Here is a 14,185-nt window from a genome sequence, read left to right on the forward strand (position 1 = left end):
AAGTCCCCAGGGCCCCATCCCTCCCATCTTCTCTGGGTTGTCACTCCCAAAACCATCCTCTCTTTCACTACCTCATCTATTTTGTTCTCCTGCTAGTTGGCTCCCATCAGTATATAAACGTCCATCTTCTTAAAAGAAACAAACAGCACTCCTTGACCCTAATTCACCCCCACCAATTGCCACCCTGTGTCTTTGCAGCAAATCTTTAAGGAGTTGTTTAAACTCACTGTCTGCATCTTCTCTTGAGCCATCCCCTTTTACACCCACTCTGGCTCTTCCCCTGATCCCTCGCTCTATGGAAACTGCCCTGTCAAGGCCATCAGTGACCACACGTTGCTAAATATAGCGGTCAATTTTCAGTCCTCATCATGCGTAGACCCTCGGCAGCATTTGACCCAGCTCTTCCATCCCTCCTCCCCCGTGTTCCTGCTTCACTCAAACTCCAGCCCATCGCTCTGTCTGCTTTCTGCTTTTGGTCTACTGGCTGGTCCTTTGCCAATGTCTCCTCTTTTTCCCAAACATACACTGTGGGTGTGCCCCAGGGTTGGCTCCTGGGCCTCTCATCTCTCTCTCTGCTATTCCTTTGGTGGAAGCAACCCAGCCTTGGAAATTGGCATGCCATCAATTTCTCGATTTCTCCAAAACTCCCTGATTTGCCCTTTCCATCTGGACCTTTATCCCTGAGACTCACATTCTTTTTCTTTCATTAATCTTGCTTTCACATTCATACATATGTTCTACTATGTAATTACTTTTCCAAATTTTGTATCAGTAAATATATATATCATGTAAAATGCTCAAATCTGTATTATTTCCACTAAGATGCTTATTCTACCTTAGAACCTTTCTGCATTTCTGTATTTATGTGAAAAAAGCGAATAGTATTTCTACAAGCCTCATAGTTAAACAGTGTGTTTGTTTGGGGCTATTATGTAACATGAAATAATGATACATCAACATAGTCCTTTTTCATTTATTTTTATGTAACACCAAGATGAGGTTTTTGCACTGAAGACTGGTTTTATTGAAATTTTACCTACGTTATGGACAGTCAGTTTATGTGAAAGCCCTCATTTCTCCCCTTTTCTGATATATTTTCCATTTGGCTATATATAACATATACCTTGGCATGAAACAAACTTCCCAAATCATTCACATAATACAATTAATACATTTAAATTATATTTTTTAAATGTTAAAAAGAAAAAGAAAACAGACTCCTCTACCTATTAGGCATTTCTGTGGCAATATGTAATACACCCCTTAACCATGACATTGAAGAACTGAGCTGATACTAGCCCCTTTCCACCTGCTCAGCCCCACCTTGTCCCATCCCTTGTGGATGGAGAGGACATCCCTCCCATTGTCCAGGTCCAGATGTTGGAACAATGTTCTTTCTCGCTCTTTCTCTTACACACACAGACAGCAAATCCAGCTTGTTAGAAAATTCTGGATACTCTGTCTTCATTAACCACCTGCTCCCTGCTCCCCGCCCTCCTAAGAGCCACCTTCAGCCCTTCCTGGACACCAATAGCCTCCTGTTTCCATCTTTGCTTTCCTACAATCTCTCATCCACACAGAGTCAGAGGGAGCCTGCAAAAGCATACATTGAGGGGGTGGGTGTAGTTCAGTGGTAGGGCGCATGCTTAGCATGCAAGAGATCCTGGGTTCAAAAATGATTATAAATCAATAAAAAATGTTAAAAAAAAAAGAGATCCTGGGTTCAATCCCCAGCACCTTCATTAAAATAAATAAATTACCTCCCACAAAAAAACACAAACACAAAAGCTTAAGTTGGACTACATCACCCCTCCCCTCAAAACTCACTAAACGGGTCATCATTTCATTAGGAGCCAAAGTCGTCACAAAGGCCTCAGGACCCGGCGTGCTCTGCCTCTCCGCCCACACTCTCCCCCTCACTCTGGGGGCCTCTGGCTCCGGCTCTTCCTTCTTCCTCCGGATCTATTCTGCTTCAAGTTCATTACTCCGTGAGATCTGCCAGGATTGCCTTATTCCCTCCTGCCTGCCTCCCACCCCACCGCCATCACCGGAGTTTGCTCATATCACTCTTTTTTTTTTTAATTTTTCCAAGCTCTTGCTACCCCCAACATGCTGCCTGTTTCCTCTACTAAAACTCTGAGCCCCCAGTGATGGGGAGTCATGTCTATTTTGTTGACTGATAAAGCCCGAGAACCTTGTGAATGGGTCTAGTTAGGAGATTCCCGTACGTAGTAGGAGCTTATACACATTTGCTGAATGAATGTAGATGCCCTGGTCCAATCCGATGGAGCACTTCTGTGTCCTGCTCAAAGAATAACTGTCCTTTCCACCTGAGAGGGGGTGACAATTTCCTTGGTGATCAAAGACAAGATTTTTGCTTTATGCTGTTAACCTTAGGCGAGGAGACTGGGGGATCTTCATATATATTTTTAAATTTGGTTCACTCTGCAGTTTGTCTTTGGTCTCTGTATAATTTTGAGAAACTCTTTATGAGTGATCATTCTTCCATCAGATTGAACAGGGTCCAGGGGGAAGGACCAAGCCTGTCCCATCGGCCATCCTATGTGTCATGTCCTGGGACCCAGTGGATGCTCAGCACGTAAGTGAACAGACAGGAGTGAGTGAAGAGATGGGAGCATCTCCTTATTGTGGTGGCTGCTCTCTGTCAGATGCCTTGAGATTTGAGGAAGGGTTTACAAGTGCGGAGAGGGGAGATCAGGTCCTCTGTGCTCTTCCTGAGTGCCCTGGCTTTACCCATTCCCCCAGCCCACTCTGGGCAGCCAAGCCGAGGAGCTGGGCCACCGGGGGTTGTGCTGATCAATAATCCACCTTCACCCCAAGTCCGGGGGGTAGGTACCCCTGGTTGTAGTCTCTGGAGTCAGGTCCTTGGAGGAATTCCTCACCTGAACTATGCTTTGGACCTTTTATTTTTCTCTATAACCTCCAGCTGAAGAAGAAGATTGTCTTAGACACATGGAAGCTGAGGACGCCTACTGTCCCCTCGGAACCCAGGTGGGGCTGGGAGTCTGCTGTTTGTATAGCCGGTGGGCTCGTGTTGCTTTGGGCATCCCTGTGCCTGAATTCCTGCAGTACACTCGGTGGTAAGGAAGGGGTGCCTGGCAGGGAGGGAAGTGGGTCGGGAGACTGCACAGCTGGGGAGATGTTAACCTGGGGTGTGCAGGAGCCTGCTGATGCATGGCATCTCGGTTCAGGGAACTCTTCACGCTCAGAGGGGTTCCCACTCCCGCAGGGGCCATTTGATCAGGGTGCTGGGCTGTCAGGGGACCGCAGGGGTCCCAGTGAGGATTACAGTGCCTTCAGGCAATGGGAAATGAGGGGTCCAGCGGCACTTGAATTAACTGTGCACCCAAACCCAGCCCCCACCTCTTTCAGCCTTTTTCCTAATCTGCAAAACTGGAATGATATTAACCATCCCGCGGGGTCGTTGATGGGCTGGGACAGACTAGACAGTCAGGAGCTGGAATTCCTCTGTCCCCTGATTGTTTTCCTTCTTTCTGACTATTTGCTCTCACAAGCTCAGTCTCTCTGTCTCTCTCTCTTTCACTTCTAACTTTCTCTCATGCTCTGGTTTCATTTGACTTCCAACCACCGCCCCTCACCCTCGCCAATCCCCAGATGAGTGAACTTGATTTCTGTGTGTCAGTTCCAAATTCCCAGGAAAGATGCTCTGTCTCCCTCTGGATCTGTTGTCCAACCCATCAGTTGTGGCCAGAGGAGTCGAGTCCCTCTGGGACCAGCGGAGGGTCTCCGCCCAGCCCCCAGCCACCACTTTGGGAGCACATATCTCTCCAAGGAGGAGGTACTGGCTGTGACCTTGTGCCAGTCAGTATGAATTTATGTCTCCTCTTGCCCCTCCTTCATCCTCCTAAACAAAGATGAAAATTAAACACTCCCGGGATTTGTGTCATGGAACACGCAGGGTGGGGGCTAAGGGGGCTGGAATCTCTGCTGCATTTAAGGGGCTACAGTGAATCCCCAACGAGAGCCTGCAAAGGGAACACCACCGGCCCCACCTGGCACTTAGGGTGCTGAGTCTGCGTGAGGTTGAGCTAGGCTTTTGACCACAGCTCAGGGGTCTGGTCTGACCAGTTAGCCTTTGAAACCAACCAGCTTTGGATTCCTCAATCCCTCCCTGAGGTTTTACCTGAACCACCAGCTTCTGTATCTCTGAAGACAGATGATGAGGACCCTTCACGTAAGCCGTTCGCACAGCCCTGTGCAGGCCTTTGTGCTGCATGGTCTGCCCGGCGAGATAACTGAGGTTGGTATTTTACTGATGTTAGAAATAGTCTGGTTTCCCTATGTACTGTTTCACTGAACAAGCAACAGAAGCCACCTCTCGCTGATAAAAGCAAAAAAGGGACTTAATGAGAAGATGCTGGGAGGGTGTGTGGATTGGCCAGGACCGGAGCCAACCCAGGAGCTGTAGGAGGTGTTAGGGAGCCCCAGGCACCAGGCCGGGCTGGGTGCTAACGGGCCCCCTGCCACCCCAGAAGGGACCCCTCTCCACCCGACCCTCCACCTCACTCACTGCAGGTTCACATCCCGGCAGGGCCAGGTCACACTGAAGCCACCAGCACACACCTCAATGGGGGAGTTGACACCATCTCAGCTGAGGGCGTGCCCGGTGTGGGGAGATGCCCAGTTAGAGGAAGGCGGTTCCCCTACTGTTCCGAGTTAAGGTGCAAGTCAGTGCCCATCACTCAGGAGAGCCAGGCTGGACGGACCTCATTGCGGTGACTAGGCCGTCTGAGTTCACTTAATACTTTCTATGTTTGAAGGCCCTGGAGGGAGAAAAAGTGAAGGTTCTAGTACTTATTTTGTGTTTCCCACTGTACCAGGTGCGGTAAGCAAGCCACTTCAGACAAGGCCCAGAGCAACCACGTTAATAGGCCACGGAGCAAGTCGTGCAGTCAGGCCTCTGTGGTCCTGAAACCCGTGTCCCCATCGGCTCCGTAGTTACCAGTGGAAACTGGGGGGATTTATGGGACTGTGTGCTCCTGTAGGGGCTGGGATGTGTGTGTTTAAATCCACATCTTCAGAAACTCGACTAGAACCACAGCCACTTATTGCACGGAGGCAGAGGATGGGAGGATTCCAGCCTCTGTTCCAGCTCGTGTGGAGCTCAGAAATTGCTCCTTCTGTCCTGAAAACAACACCAGAGCTGAGGGAGCTGCAATCCTACTGTACTTCTTAGATCCCAGAAAAATGAGGGGAAAATCTGCTCCCAACCCAGAGAGGCAGTCAGGCAGGCTTGGAGAGTCACAGCTCCCAGGGCAGAACCCGCTTTTGTAACAACCCCCGGGGCAGGCAGATTTAACAGGTCCCTGAGGCCAGTGGGAGTCTCAGCGTGGGGAAGTCCGAGTGTGACAACTCCAGGGGGCCAGTCAGAGGGGCCCCCTACTCTTTTTCATGCATTTTACCTCCAGGACCGTGTCCTGTTCTCAGAATGAAGGCCTCAGAGGATAACTCCTCATGCTTCCTGCCTGGAAAGGAGAAAATAACTCTATTGAAATACACCCAAAACATTCTGTTTCATTTGGGGAAGTTATTTTTTGTTTTTTTTGTTTGTTTTTTAATGAGAAATTATTTTACCAGAGCCTAACCAACCTGGGAGAAGGGAAATCCCTACTGTCTCACCCAAATTGGGTGGGGGGAAAGAGACACACTTGTGGAGGTCACAGCTCAGGGCACAGGCTCAATGAGAACTAATCACAGGACTACAGATGCCCTGCTCTGTCCTGCTCCCCCAACACCTTACCTCCATGACAGTAGGGCCCCTGTGTAATAACAGGAATAAAACTAAAAGAAGTAAATGTCTCAGGAGTGTCTAGGGAAAACCCAAAGACAGCGGGGAGATGAAAACAAGGACACACAGGCTGTTTTAGCCTCTCACACCAATAGCTGTAGCAAACTACACACAGCCCATCCCAGTAGATAATTAGAAAACCTCAGAGAAGAAATTATTTATTTTGGTTCTCTTACCCAGTGCATTCCATGGTGCATCCTCGCCTAGAATTGAGTGGAAGCAAGTCCATCTCAGAAGGGACATAACTGAAGAGGGATGGCTTTCCAGACTCTGATGGGCAGAGAGAGCAGCAGCCTGGGTGACAGCACGGTGAGGGGTGGGGTAGTGGGTGGGCTGCCTTCTTCCCCAAATAAGGAAACTTCCTGAGGCCAGCACAGAAGAGAGGGCCATGGGGTGGAAGCAGCCAGACTTCTTCCTGAGAAATGATGGGATGCCTCAAAGGGACCATTCAGGTACCCAAACTGGGCCGTGAGGGTGGGAGCCAGTCGGTCTGACTCAGAGCCAAGGACTGAGGTGGGCATACAGCAGGCCGGTCTTGGCCGGATCCATTTCACTTCTCCGAAGCCCTGTGTAAAACATGACGCGTGGACGGCCTGGTGAGCACAGCTCTGCCCTCAAGACCTGTTTCAACTCCTCTCTTCCCGGAAAACAGCATCTCTGAGTCCGTCCTTGGTGACCTCAGAGAGATCACCCTAGTGGCCCAGGCTGGTGACCGGGAACATGTACCTTCCTGCAGCCAACCCCAGACATCCACTGATGCATCATATACTGGCAAAGATGTGAGTTCCTGTGCATTGGTCTAACAGCAGAGACTCTGCCACAGGCCCAAGAGGTGGTGTGTGGGACATGCAGGGGTGCAGGAGTGTAGGCAGTGCAAAAGTGTAACTGGTGACAGGGGTGCAGGGGCTGTGGAGGGCGCAGGCAGTTCAGGGGATGCGGGGGTGCAGAAGTGCAGGCAGTGCAGAAGTGCAGATAGTGGCAGGGGTGCAGAGGTGCAGGGAGTGTAGGGATGCAGGGAGGTGCTCAGGCACGTGGCCAGGATTAGAAGGCAAGTGCACATCCTCGCAGTCAGCCTGACCCCGGGAGGCTAGTGCAATGGTTTGGGGCGGCGGAGGCGGCGGCGTGTGGGAGGCTGCCCTGGCAAGCCGGTCGATTTCTTCTCTTCCTTGCAGCCTGGCTTAGGGTGGCCTTGGCCGCTGGAGATTCGCCAGATGTTGGACTCCAGGTAAGCTTGCTCCTGGGAGGTGGGGCAGTTAGGTCAGGGGGCGGCGGCAGCGACAGGGGGGCGGAGCGGGGCTGCCCCTGGCGAACTGGTGGAATAGCTGCCTTCTCCCGCTGCCGGGCCTGGGAGCGGCCTCTGCTGCCCCAGGTCGCCGGACAAGCCTGTCCCACTCAGCTTGCTGAGTGGGGAGTGGAGGCGGTGCCATTAAGGTGCGGGGCCCACGGGGGTAGGGGGGCTGCCGCGCGGAAGCCGGCCAACTCCCTCCGCTCTCCCCCGCGGCGGAGCCAGGGGCGGCTTCTGCTGCCGTAGAGGCGTGACGCCGGTCTCCAGGTGAGCTTGGTCCTGGGAGGCGGCGGCGGCGGCTGCAGGGGGAGGGGGTCCTTTCCAGGGAGTTGCTCCATTACTTCTCTCCCGCGCGGCCTGGCCTGGGGGCAACCTCTGCCGCTGAAGATTTGCCTGAGGTCCGACTCCAGGTGAGCTTGCACCTGGGAGATGGGTGCGGTGCAGTCAGGGGGCTGGTAAGGTGATGGCTGCGGGGATAGGGAGGCTGCCCCGGGGTAGCTTGTGTATTAGCTCCCATGTCTGTGCCACATGGCCTGCAGGCAGCCTCTGCTGCGCCAGGTCCCCGGACACCCCTGTCCCACTTTGCCTGCTGGGGGCGGGGGGCAGGGTAGTCAGGGTGCACGGGTGGCGGGGGTCGGGGGCCTGCAGCGGGGGAGCGGGCCCATTTGCTCCCATCTTCCCCGTGGCTTGCCCTGGGGGTGGTGTCTCTTGCCCTGGGTTACGAGACACGTGTATCCTAGTCGGCCTGACCCCGGGAGGCGGGCGTGGTACGTTGGGGGTGGTGGCAGCAGCGGCAGGTTTTCTCATGGAGCCGGTCCATTTGCTCCCATTTCCCCCCATGGTTTGCCCTGGGGGCGGTCCCTGTTGTCCCTAGTTCGCCGGACGTCCATCTCCAGGTCAGCCTGCTCCCTAGAGGAGGCCACCGTGAGGTCAGGGGGCAAGAGTGGTGGCTGCTGCGGGGGTAGGGGGCTGCCTTGGGGAGCTGGTGGATTGGCTCCCGTCTCCCCGATGGCCTGGTGTGGGAGTGGCCTCTCCTGCCCCAGATCACCAGACACACCTGTCCCATTCAGCCTGCTGGGGGAGGGGCGCCCTGGGCGGTGCCTTTAAGGTGCGGGGGTGGCGACGGCGGGGGTAGAAGACCTGCAGCGCGGAGCCTGTCAATTTGCTCTCCTCTTCCCCGCTGCCAATCCTGGGGGCGTCCTCTGCTGCCCAAGAAGCTGGATGCCCGTCTCCAGGTCAGCTTGCTCCTGGGAGGCGGGCGCGATGCGGTCGAAGGGCAGAGGCAGCTGCGACGGCCGGCTGCCCCACCTAATGGGGCAACTTCTTCTCTCCCCTGACCTGGCCTGGGGACGGCCTCTCCCGTCCAAGATTAGCCTGAAACCCCACACCCGTTCAGGTTGCTCCTGGGAGGTGGGTGCGGTGATATCAGGGGTTGGAGAGGAGGGGGGTCTGCCCCTGGTGGGCTGGAGGATAAGCTCCCATCTCTCTGGAGGCCTGACGTGACCGCTCCTCGTTCCCTAGTCACGCTTCTCCGGGTCATATTGCCCCGGGGTTGCGGTAGGTTGCGGGGGTGGCGGGGTGTTGGCAGGGGTATGGAGCCTGCCGCTTGGGAGCTGGTGGTTTAGCTCCCATCTCTTCCGCAGCTTGGCCTGGGGGCAGCCTCTTCTGCCCCAGGACGCAAAGCACAGTTTCCCTGACAGCTTAGCCACCTGAAGTGGGCAGGATTTGCTGAGGGGGCGGAGGCAGCCACCAAGGCAGCGACGGAGGGGGCTGTCCCAGGCCAGCTGGTCTAATTGTTCCCATCTCTACCTTTGCTGCCCTAGTTTCGCAGGACGTCCTTCTCCAGTTTATCCTTCTGGGAGGTGGGTGCAGTGCATGCAGCCCAAGGTCTGGGCTCTCCCCTGGGGAGGGGAAGAACTCTCTTGTTCTCCTTTGTCTTTATTCTTCAGTGAAGGGGTTACTTGACACAATTCTTAATCCTGAGAAAGTGTAGCCTGTGTTACGGAAGAGCTGCTGGACAGTGAGTTTTCTGGGTGGGTTTTCACATCAGCTGATGCCCCAGGCAGGCAGGAAATCTATTACTCAGAGTTTCTTAGTCTGGAGTTGGGGGATGGCCCCGCCATCCTCACCATGCTTTTTAAAAATGTGTTACTCCTCTCTTTTTCCTAGGTGACATTTTAGGTTATTGGGTCACAGATTGCTGGTACACTCATCCCTATTCTCAAATATCTTTTAAACTTGGGTGAAGTGATAAGTAGGGGAAGATGATTTACTGAAAGTTAAAAATACTTAAATTTGTATAAAAGCTACATTCTGTCAATCTTTCTCAAATGATTTTTCTCTGATTCTAAATCCATGACCTAGTGAATGTTGTACTCCTGTGTAAATCATGGATCTTCACATCACATTTGTTGAGTGGTCAGCGAGATTTGTTAACTAGATTATATGAATCCTGCTTATTTTCAGCCCAGCACTAAGCTTTTTAAAAGGATCACGTGTTTAAAAGGCTAGTGGACAATTTGTTAGAAGATCGAAATCCTTAGACTTTGGTCCTAGAGTTGAATCTTGGTTACTGGTGAATGAAAATTCCTGTTAAAAGTTTAAATTCAGTGATATAAAGTTTTAAAAATAGTTAAATATTAGTCAATTTCATTAAACACTATAGCAGTTATTTATTTTAAGCCTGTTTCTGGGGCAATTTTGCAATGATTCCCTCCCTTTATTGATTCCCTCTTTATCAGAATCCTTGAGAGGCCCCTGTCATCATTGTCAGTATCATCATCATCATCACCATCATCATGGAACTGATTCCTCTGGGAGATTCTAGGAAAATAAAGAGCTGGAAGGGGTTATGTGCAGGTCAGTGTGTGCATATACAGTAAGAACAGGTGTCAGACATTAGATTCAAGATACCCATTCCATTTAAATAATGTGGTCATGAAATCCTGATGTGGTGAATGAAGGAAGCGGTGGGAACAGGATAGTCAATGGAAAGGAGGAGGAAGTGAGTGAATCGGGGAGCATAGATCCTTGGTTAGGTGATCAGCACATTGGTGAGAATGAGGGGAGTGTGATGGCAGAATCATGTCCCTCCCCGGCCACAGGGTAGCCACCTGTGACATGTTACTGTACATGGCAAAAGGCATGACAGATATTTTAGGACAAAAATCTTAGAGGATTTCTGTCTTCTAAATTGTCTATCAGTTAGCATTTTAAACCCATGATACATTATTAAAGATTAGTGCAGGGGGACAAATAAAAAGGATTCATATAATCTCACCAGACATACTGAATGTAGAAAGGCTAAGGAAGAAAAACAAAAAGTCATTCATAAGTGCCTTGAACCATAAAATGCTCATGAGAGGAAATGTTACACAAGGTGAGTGTCACAGCCACATACATAATGCCTGAATGGGATGGGACAAGGGGATCCTGAGATGAGACAATAGGGTGAGTAGCCTGGATTGTCCAGGTGGGCCGAATGTAATCACAGGGGTCCTTGAAATGGAGGACATTTCCCAGCTGAGTTTAAAATCAGAGGGAGGTGTAGCCATAGAGCAATGTTCAGAAAGGCTGCTGACCATGAAAATGGAGGAAGTCGTGGGGCACAAGCTAAGGAAGGTGGGTGACCTCTGGAAACTGGAAAAAAAAAACAACAACAAGGAAACATTCTCTTCTAGACCCTCTAGAAGGAAGGAAACCTGCTGCTACCTTGAATTTAGCCCAGTGAGAACTGTGTTGGATCTCTGACCTCCACAGCCATAAGCTGATAAATCTGTGCTGGTTTAAGCTCTTAAGCTTATGGAAATTTCTTACATTGGTAAGAGGAAAATAACATAGTGAGCCGTAGTGTAACGGATTAAAGGTATAGGATGGGGTGTGGAGAGGATTCTGACATTTACACCTAAAAAACAACCAGGTGAAGTGGGAAGGTGTTTTAAGGAAGACCTACCTGGCAGGGCTGTTAAGCAGACTGGAGCGAGGGGAGCATTGGAGTTAGAGGAATCAATTAAATCTCTACCAGAAAAATAAGGAATAAAATGTAACAGGGCTTCAGTGATAGTGGATGTAGGAATGGAAATGGGCAGAGAGATATAAATATTACTTTGAAATTAGCTACAGGTTTGATGACTGCATGTTGGGGAGACTTAGCCGATGTGTGGACTGAATGTTTGCATCCCCTCAAAATCCATATGTCGAAACCCCATCTCCCAGGGTGATGGTATTGGGAGGTGGGGCCTTTGGGAGGTGATTTGTAGGATAAAATGAGGTCATGAGAGTAGAGCCCTCATGAATGGGATTAGTGTTCTTATACAAGCCCCCAGAGTGCTTGCTTCTCTCTGCTCTCTGGGATATGAAGATATTGGGAAGACAGCCATCTTCGAGCTGGCAATCCTCTCAAGGATACATTGACCTTGAAAGTCTCAGCCTCCAAACCATAAGGAATATGCTGGTTGTTTAAGCCACCCGACCCACGGTAATTTGTTACAGCATCCCAGACTGACGAAGACAGTGGAGAATGCCTCTGAGTTTGGCACTGATTGCCTGGAGAATGCTGAAACCCAGGGAAGTGGGCAGCACAGACGTTTACTCATTTAATCCTGCCAACACAGTAGGAGATAGAGTCTACATATTCCTCGCTACTTAAAAGGTAAGGAAAAAGAGGCACAAATAATAACAACGACAACAAAAACAACAATAATTTGTCCAAGATTCACACAGAACCCCCTGGAGGCAGAGTGAGAATTTATACTCAGGCAGGCTGGCCCCAGAGCCCCTGCTCATAACTAATAAGTCAGATCACCTTGCTTATGTGGATCAGTTTTTTTCAACTGTGATATGAGGATACTGTGTCTAGTAACTTATAATTTCAAAATACTTCACTGTAACGGAATCATTAGTCACAGGCCTTACAAACCACAGAAACCTACACATACAAAAATAACTCGTTAGGTCAAGATAACCAATAACGTTTTTAAATATTATACCTGCTGGGCCTTTGCAATAAAATGTCTTTTTATAATTCTGTCTGGCTACAGAATAACTTCATAATCCTGCATGTTGCTGGTGGCTCCCATGTTGGACAGCACGGGCCTAGAGATTTTAAATTACTTGCCCAGACTCGCCCAGGAAGCTCGTGGTGGGATCCGAGCTATAGTCTGGGACTTTTCCTTCCTATCCAACAAGTCCCTCATGGAAGTTTAGAAGCTTCTCCTTTGGTGCCCAGCTGTCTATCCGTACTTATAACATCTTGTCAGGTGTTCCAGCCTGCTCCTGAACATCAGCCAGAACCCACTTCTGCTCTATTTTGTCCAGGTAATACCTTCTAGCAACTTCCATTGCCTTCTTGGCATCAGTTCTTACCTGGAAGGGTAGTGGCTAGAGGTGGAAATGTGTCCACATGACAGGTTTTTCATAAACATAGCAGGAGTGGTCAAGAGAATAAAACGTCAGGAAGATGAGTAGAAGCAGGTCATTTAATATACCAAATGGGTACTTTCAATGTCTGTGTTTCCGAGTCCAGGCTTGTTCTGCTCGTGCATTACAGGCCAATAAATCAGGAGACCAGGTTTTGGGGCAAGAAATAGCGACTTTAATTTGGAAAGCCAGCTGAGAAATGGTAGAATAATGTCCTGGGGAACCATCACCCCAAGTCAGATTTCAGGCTCTTCTTATATTAAAAATGGGAAGTGGGAATGCTTGGTTGTTGCAAACTTGGTGTATGAATTCTTTGTTGTTAGAATCCTTTGTTCTTGCAGCTCTTCACCTGGGTCACATCCGTGTAAACCTCCAACAAACAAATGTTGTTTTCTATTCTGTAACTTGTTATCTTTATGTGAATAGAAAAGTGTTAATATCCTTCAAAGTCAGAGCCTTGAGAATAGGGTCTCCTGTATATTTCAGGCTCTAGGCAACATTGTTTTACAAAAGGTGCAGAACCAACAAGACTAAGCCTAGGAAACAGGGCACAGGGTTAAAGTCAAAGGAACAGATCTAATATGGAGTCAGATTTTTTCTTTCCTATTTCAGTAGTGCCATGGAGAAGGCAGTTTGGGCAGCTTTTTGTAGGGTCCTGGAGGCTTTCTCTCTCAGCCTCTGTGTGCCTCTGTTGAAAACCCTTCATAGCTATCTGGCCTGCTGGAAAACCACTCCGCCTGTTTTGCCCTGAAGATGTGTTCTGTTTATAACTGATCTCTACTTCTTGGAAAACAACTCAATAAAAACTCAGTTGGTTTTCCACCAGCCATGGGCAGGGGTGAGGAATAGCACTTTATTATTTTATAAAAAAAAATAAAAGAAGTCTTAAAACAGCACTGGGCACATAGGAGAGAGTCAATAAATGCTTCCTGGCTGAAATCAAAAGTGATGGCTCAGTGATTCCATGGCTGCTGTATTTGCTGAGCTTGCTACTCCTTTGCTCCATTACACATTTTTTTAACTGAAAAAGAAATACATGCATGTGGTTAAAAAATTTCAAACAGAGCACAAAAATACACAAGTGAAAGAAGTTTTCCCTCATCCTCTCTTCTTTCAGCCCTCCCTGGAGATGCCACTGTTTACAATCCTTTGTGTGTTTTCCAGATATGCTATGCACATTCCGACCTATGTATGTAAATTCCTTTAAAGTATTACTTATTTTTAACTTAAAGGGATTTAAATCCTCAAGTGTCTTCTGCCCTGGTAATAGAAAAGAACAAATCTGACTCCATATTAGATCTGTTCCTTTGACTTAACCCTGTGCTCTGTCTCCTAGGCTTCATCTTGCTTGTAAAACAATGTTGCCTAGAGCCTAAAATATACAGGAGAGCCTATTTTGAATGCTCTGACCTTTAAGGATATTTAACACTTTTCCATTCATATAAAGATAACAAGTTACATAATAGAAAATAACGTTTGTTTTGTTGGAGGTTTACAGGGATCTGACCCAGGCAGATAGCTGCAAGAACAAAGGATTCTAACAACAAAGAATTACTACATCAAGAAGATTGCAAAAACCAAGCTCGTAGGAAAGGAGCCTGAATTCTGACTTGGGGAGATGGTTTTCCAGGACATTAGTTTGCCATCTAGGT

General features: G+C 49.3%; 1 protein-coding gene and 1 pseudogene across 3 annotated transcripts in view; one reads left to right on the plus strand and one right to left on the minus strand.

Annotated features, from left to right (window-relative positions):
* LOC116661730 overlaps positions 1–9,388 on the plus strand; it is a 39,809-nt gene extending 30,421 nt beyond the window's left edge. For all 3 annotated transcript variants that reach the window (XR_004317651.1, XR_004317652.1, XM_032474257.1), the window contains one exon: positions 9,285–9,388. Coding sequence is in view for 1 of the 3 variants with exons in the window: in XM_032474257.1 (XP_032330148.1) it covers positions 9,285–9,296 (12 nt within the window). In the remaining 2 variants the exon portion in view is untranslated. The remainder of the gene's footprint in view (positions 1–9,284) is intronic.
* Positions 1–14,185, minus strand: part of LOC116661733 — a 708,679-nt pseudogene that overhangs the window by 196,724 nt on the left and 497,770 nt on the right.

This window comes from Camelus ferus, chromosome 36, assembly GCF_009834535.1.
Source record: "Camelus ferus isolate YT-003-E chromosome 36, BCGSAC_Cfer_1.0, whole genome shotgun sequence".
NCBI lineage: Eukaryota > Metazoa > Chordata > Mammalia > Artiodactyla > Camelidae > Camelus > Camelus ferus.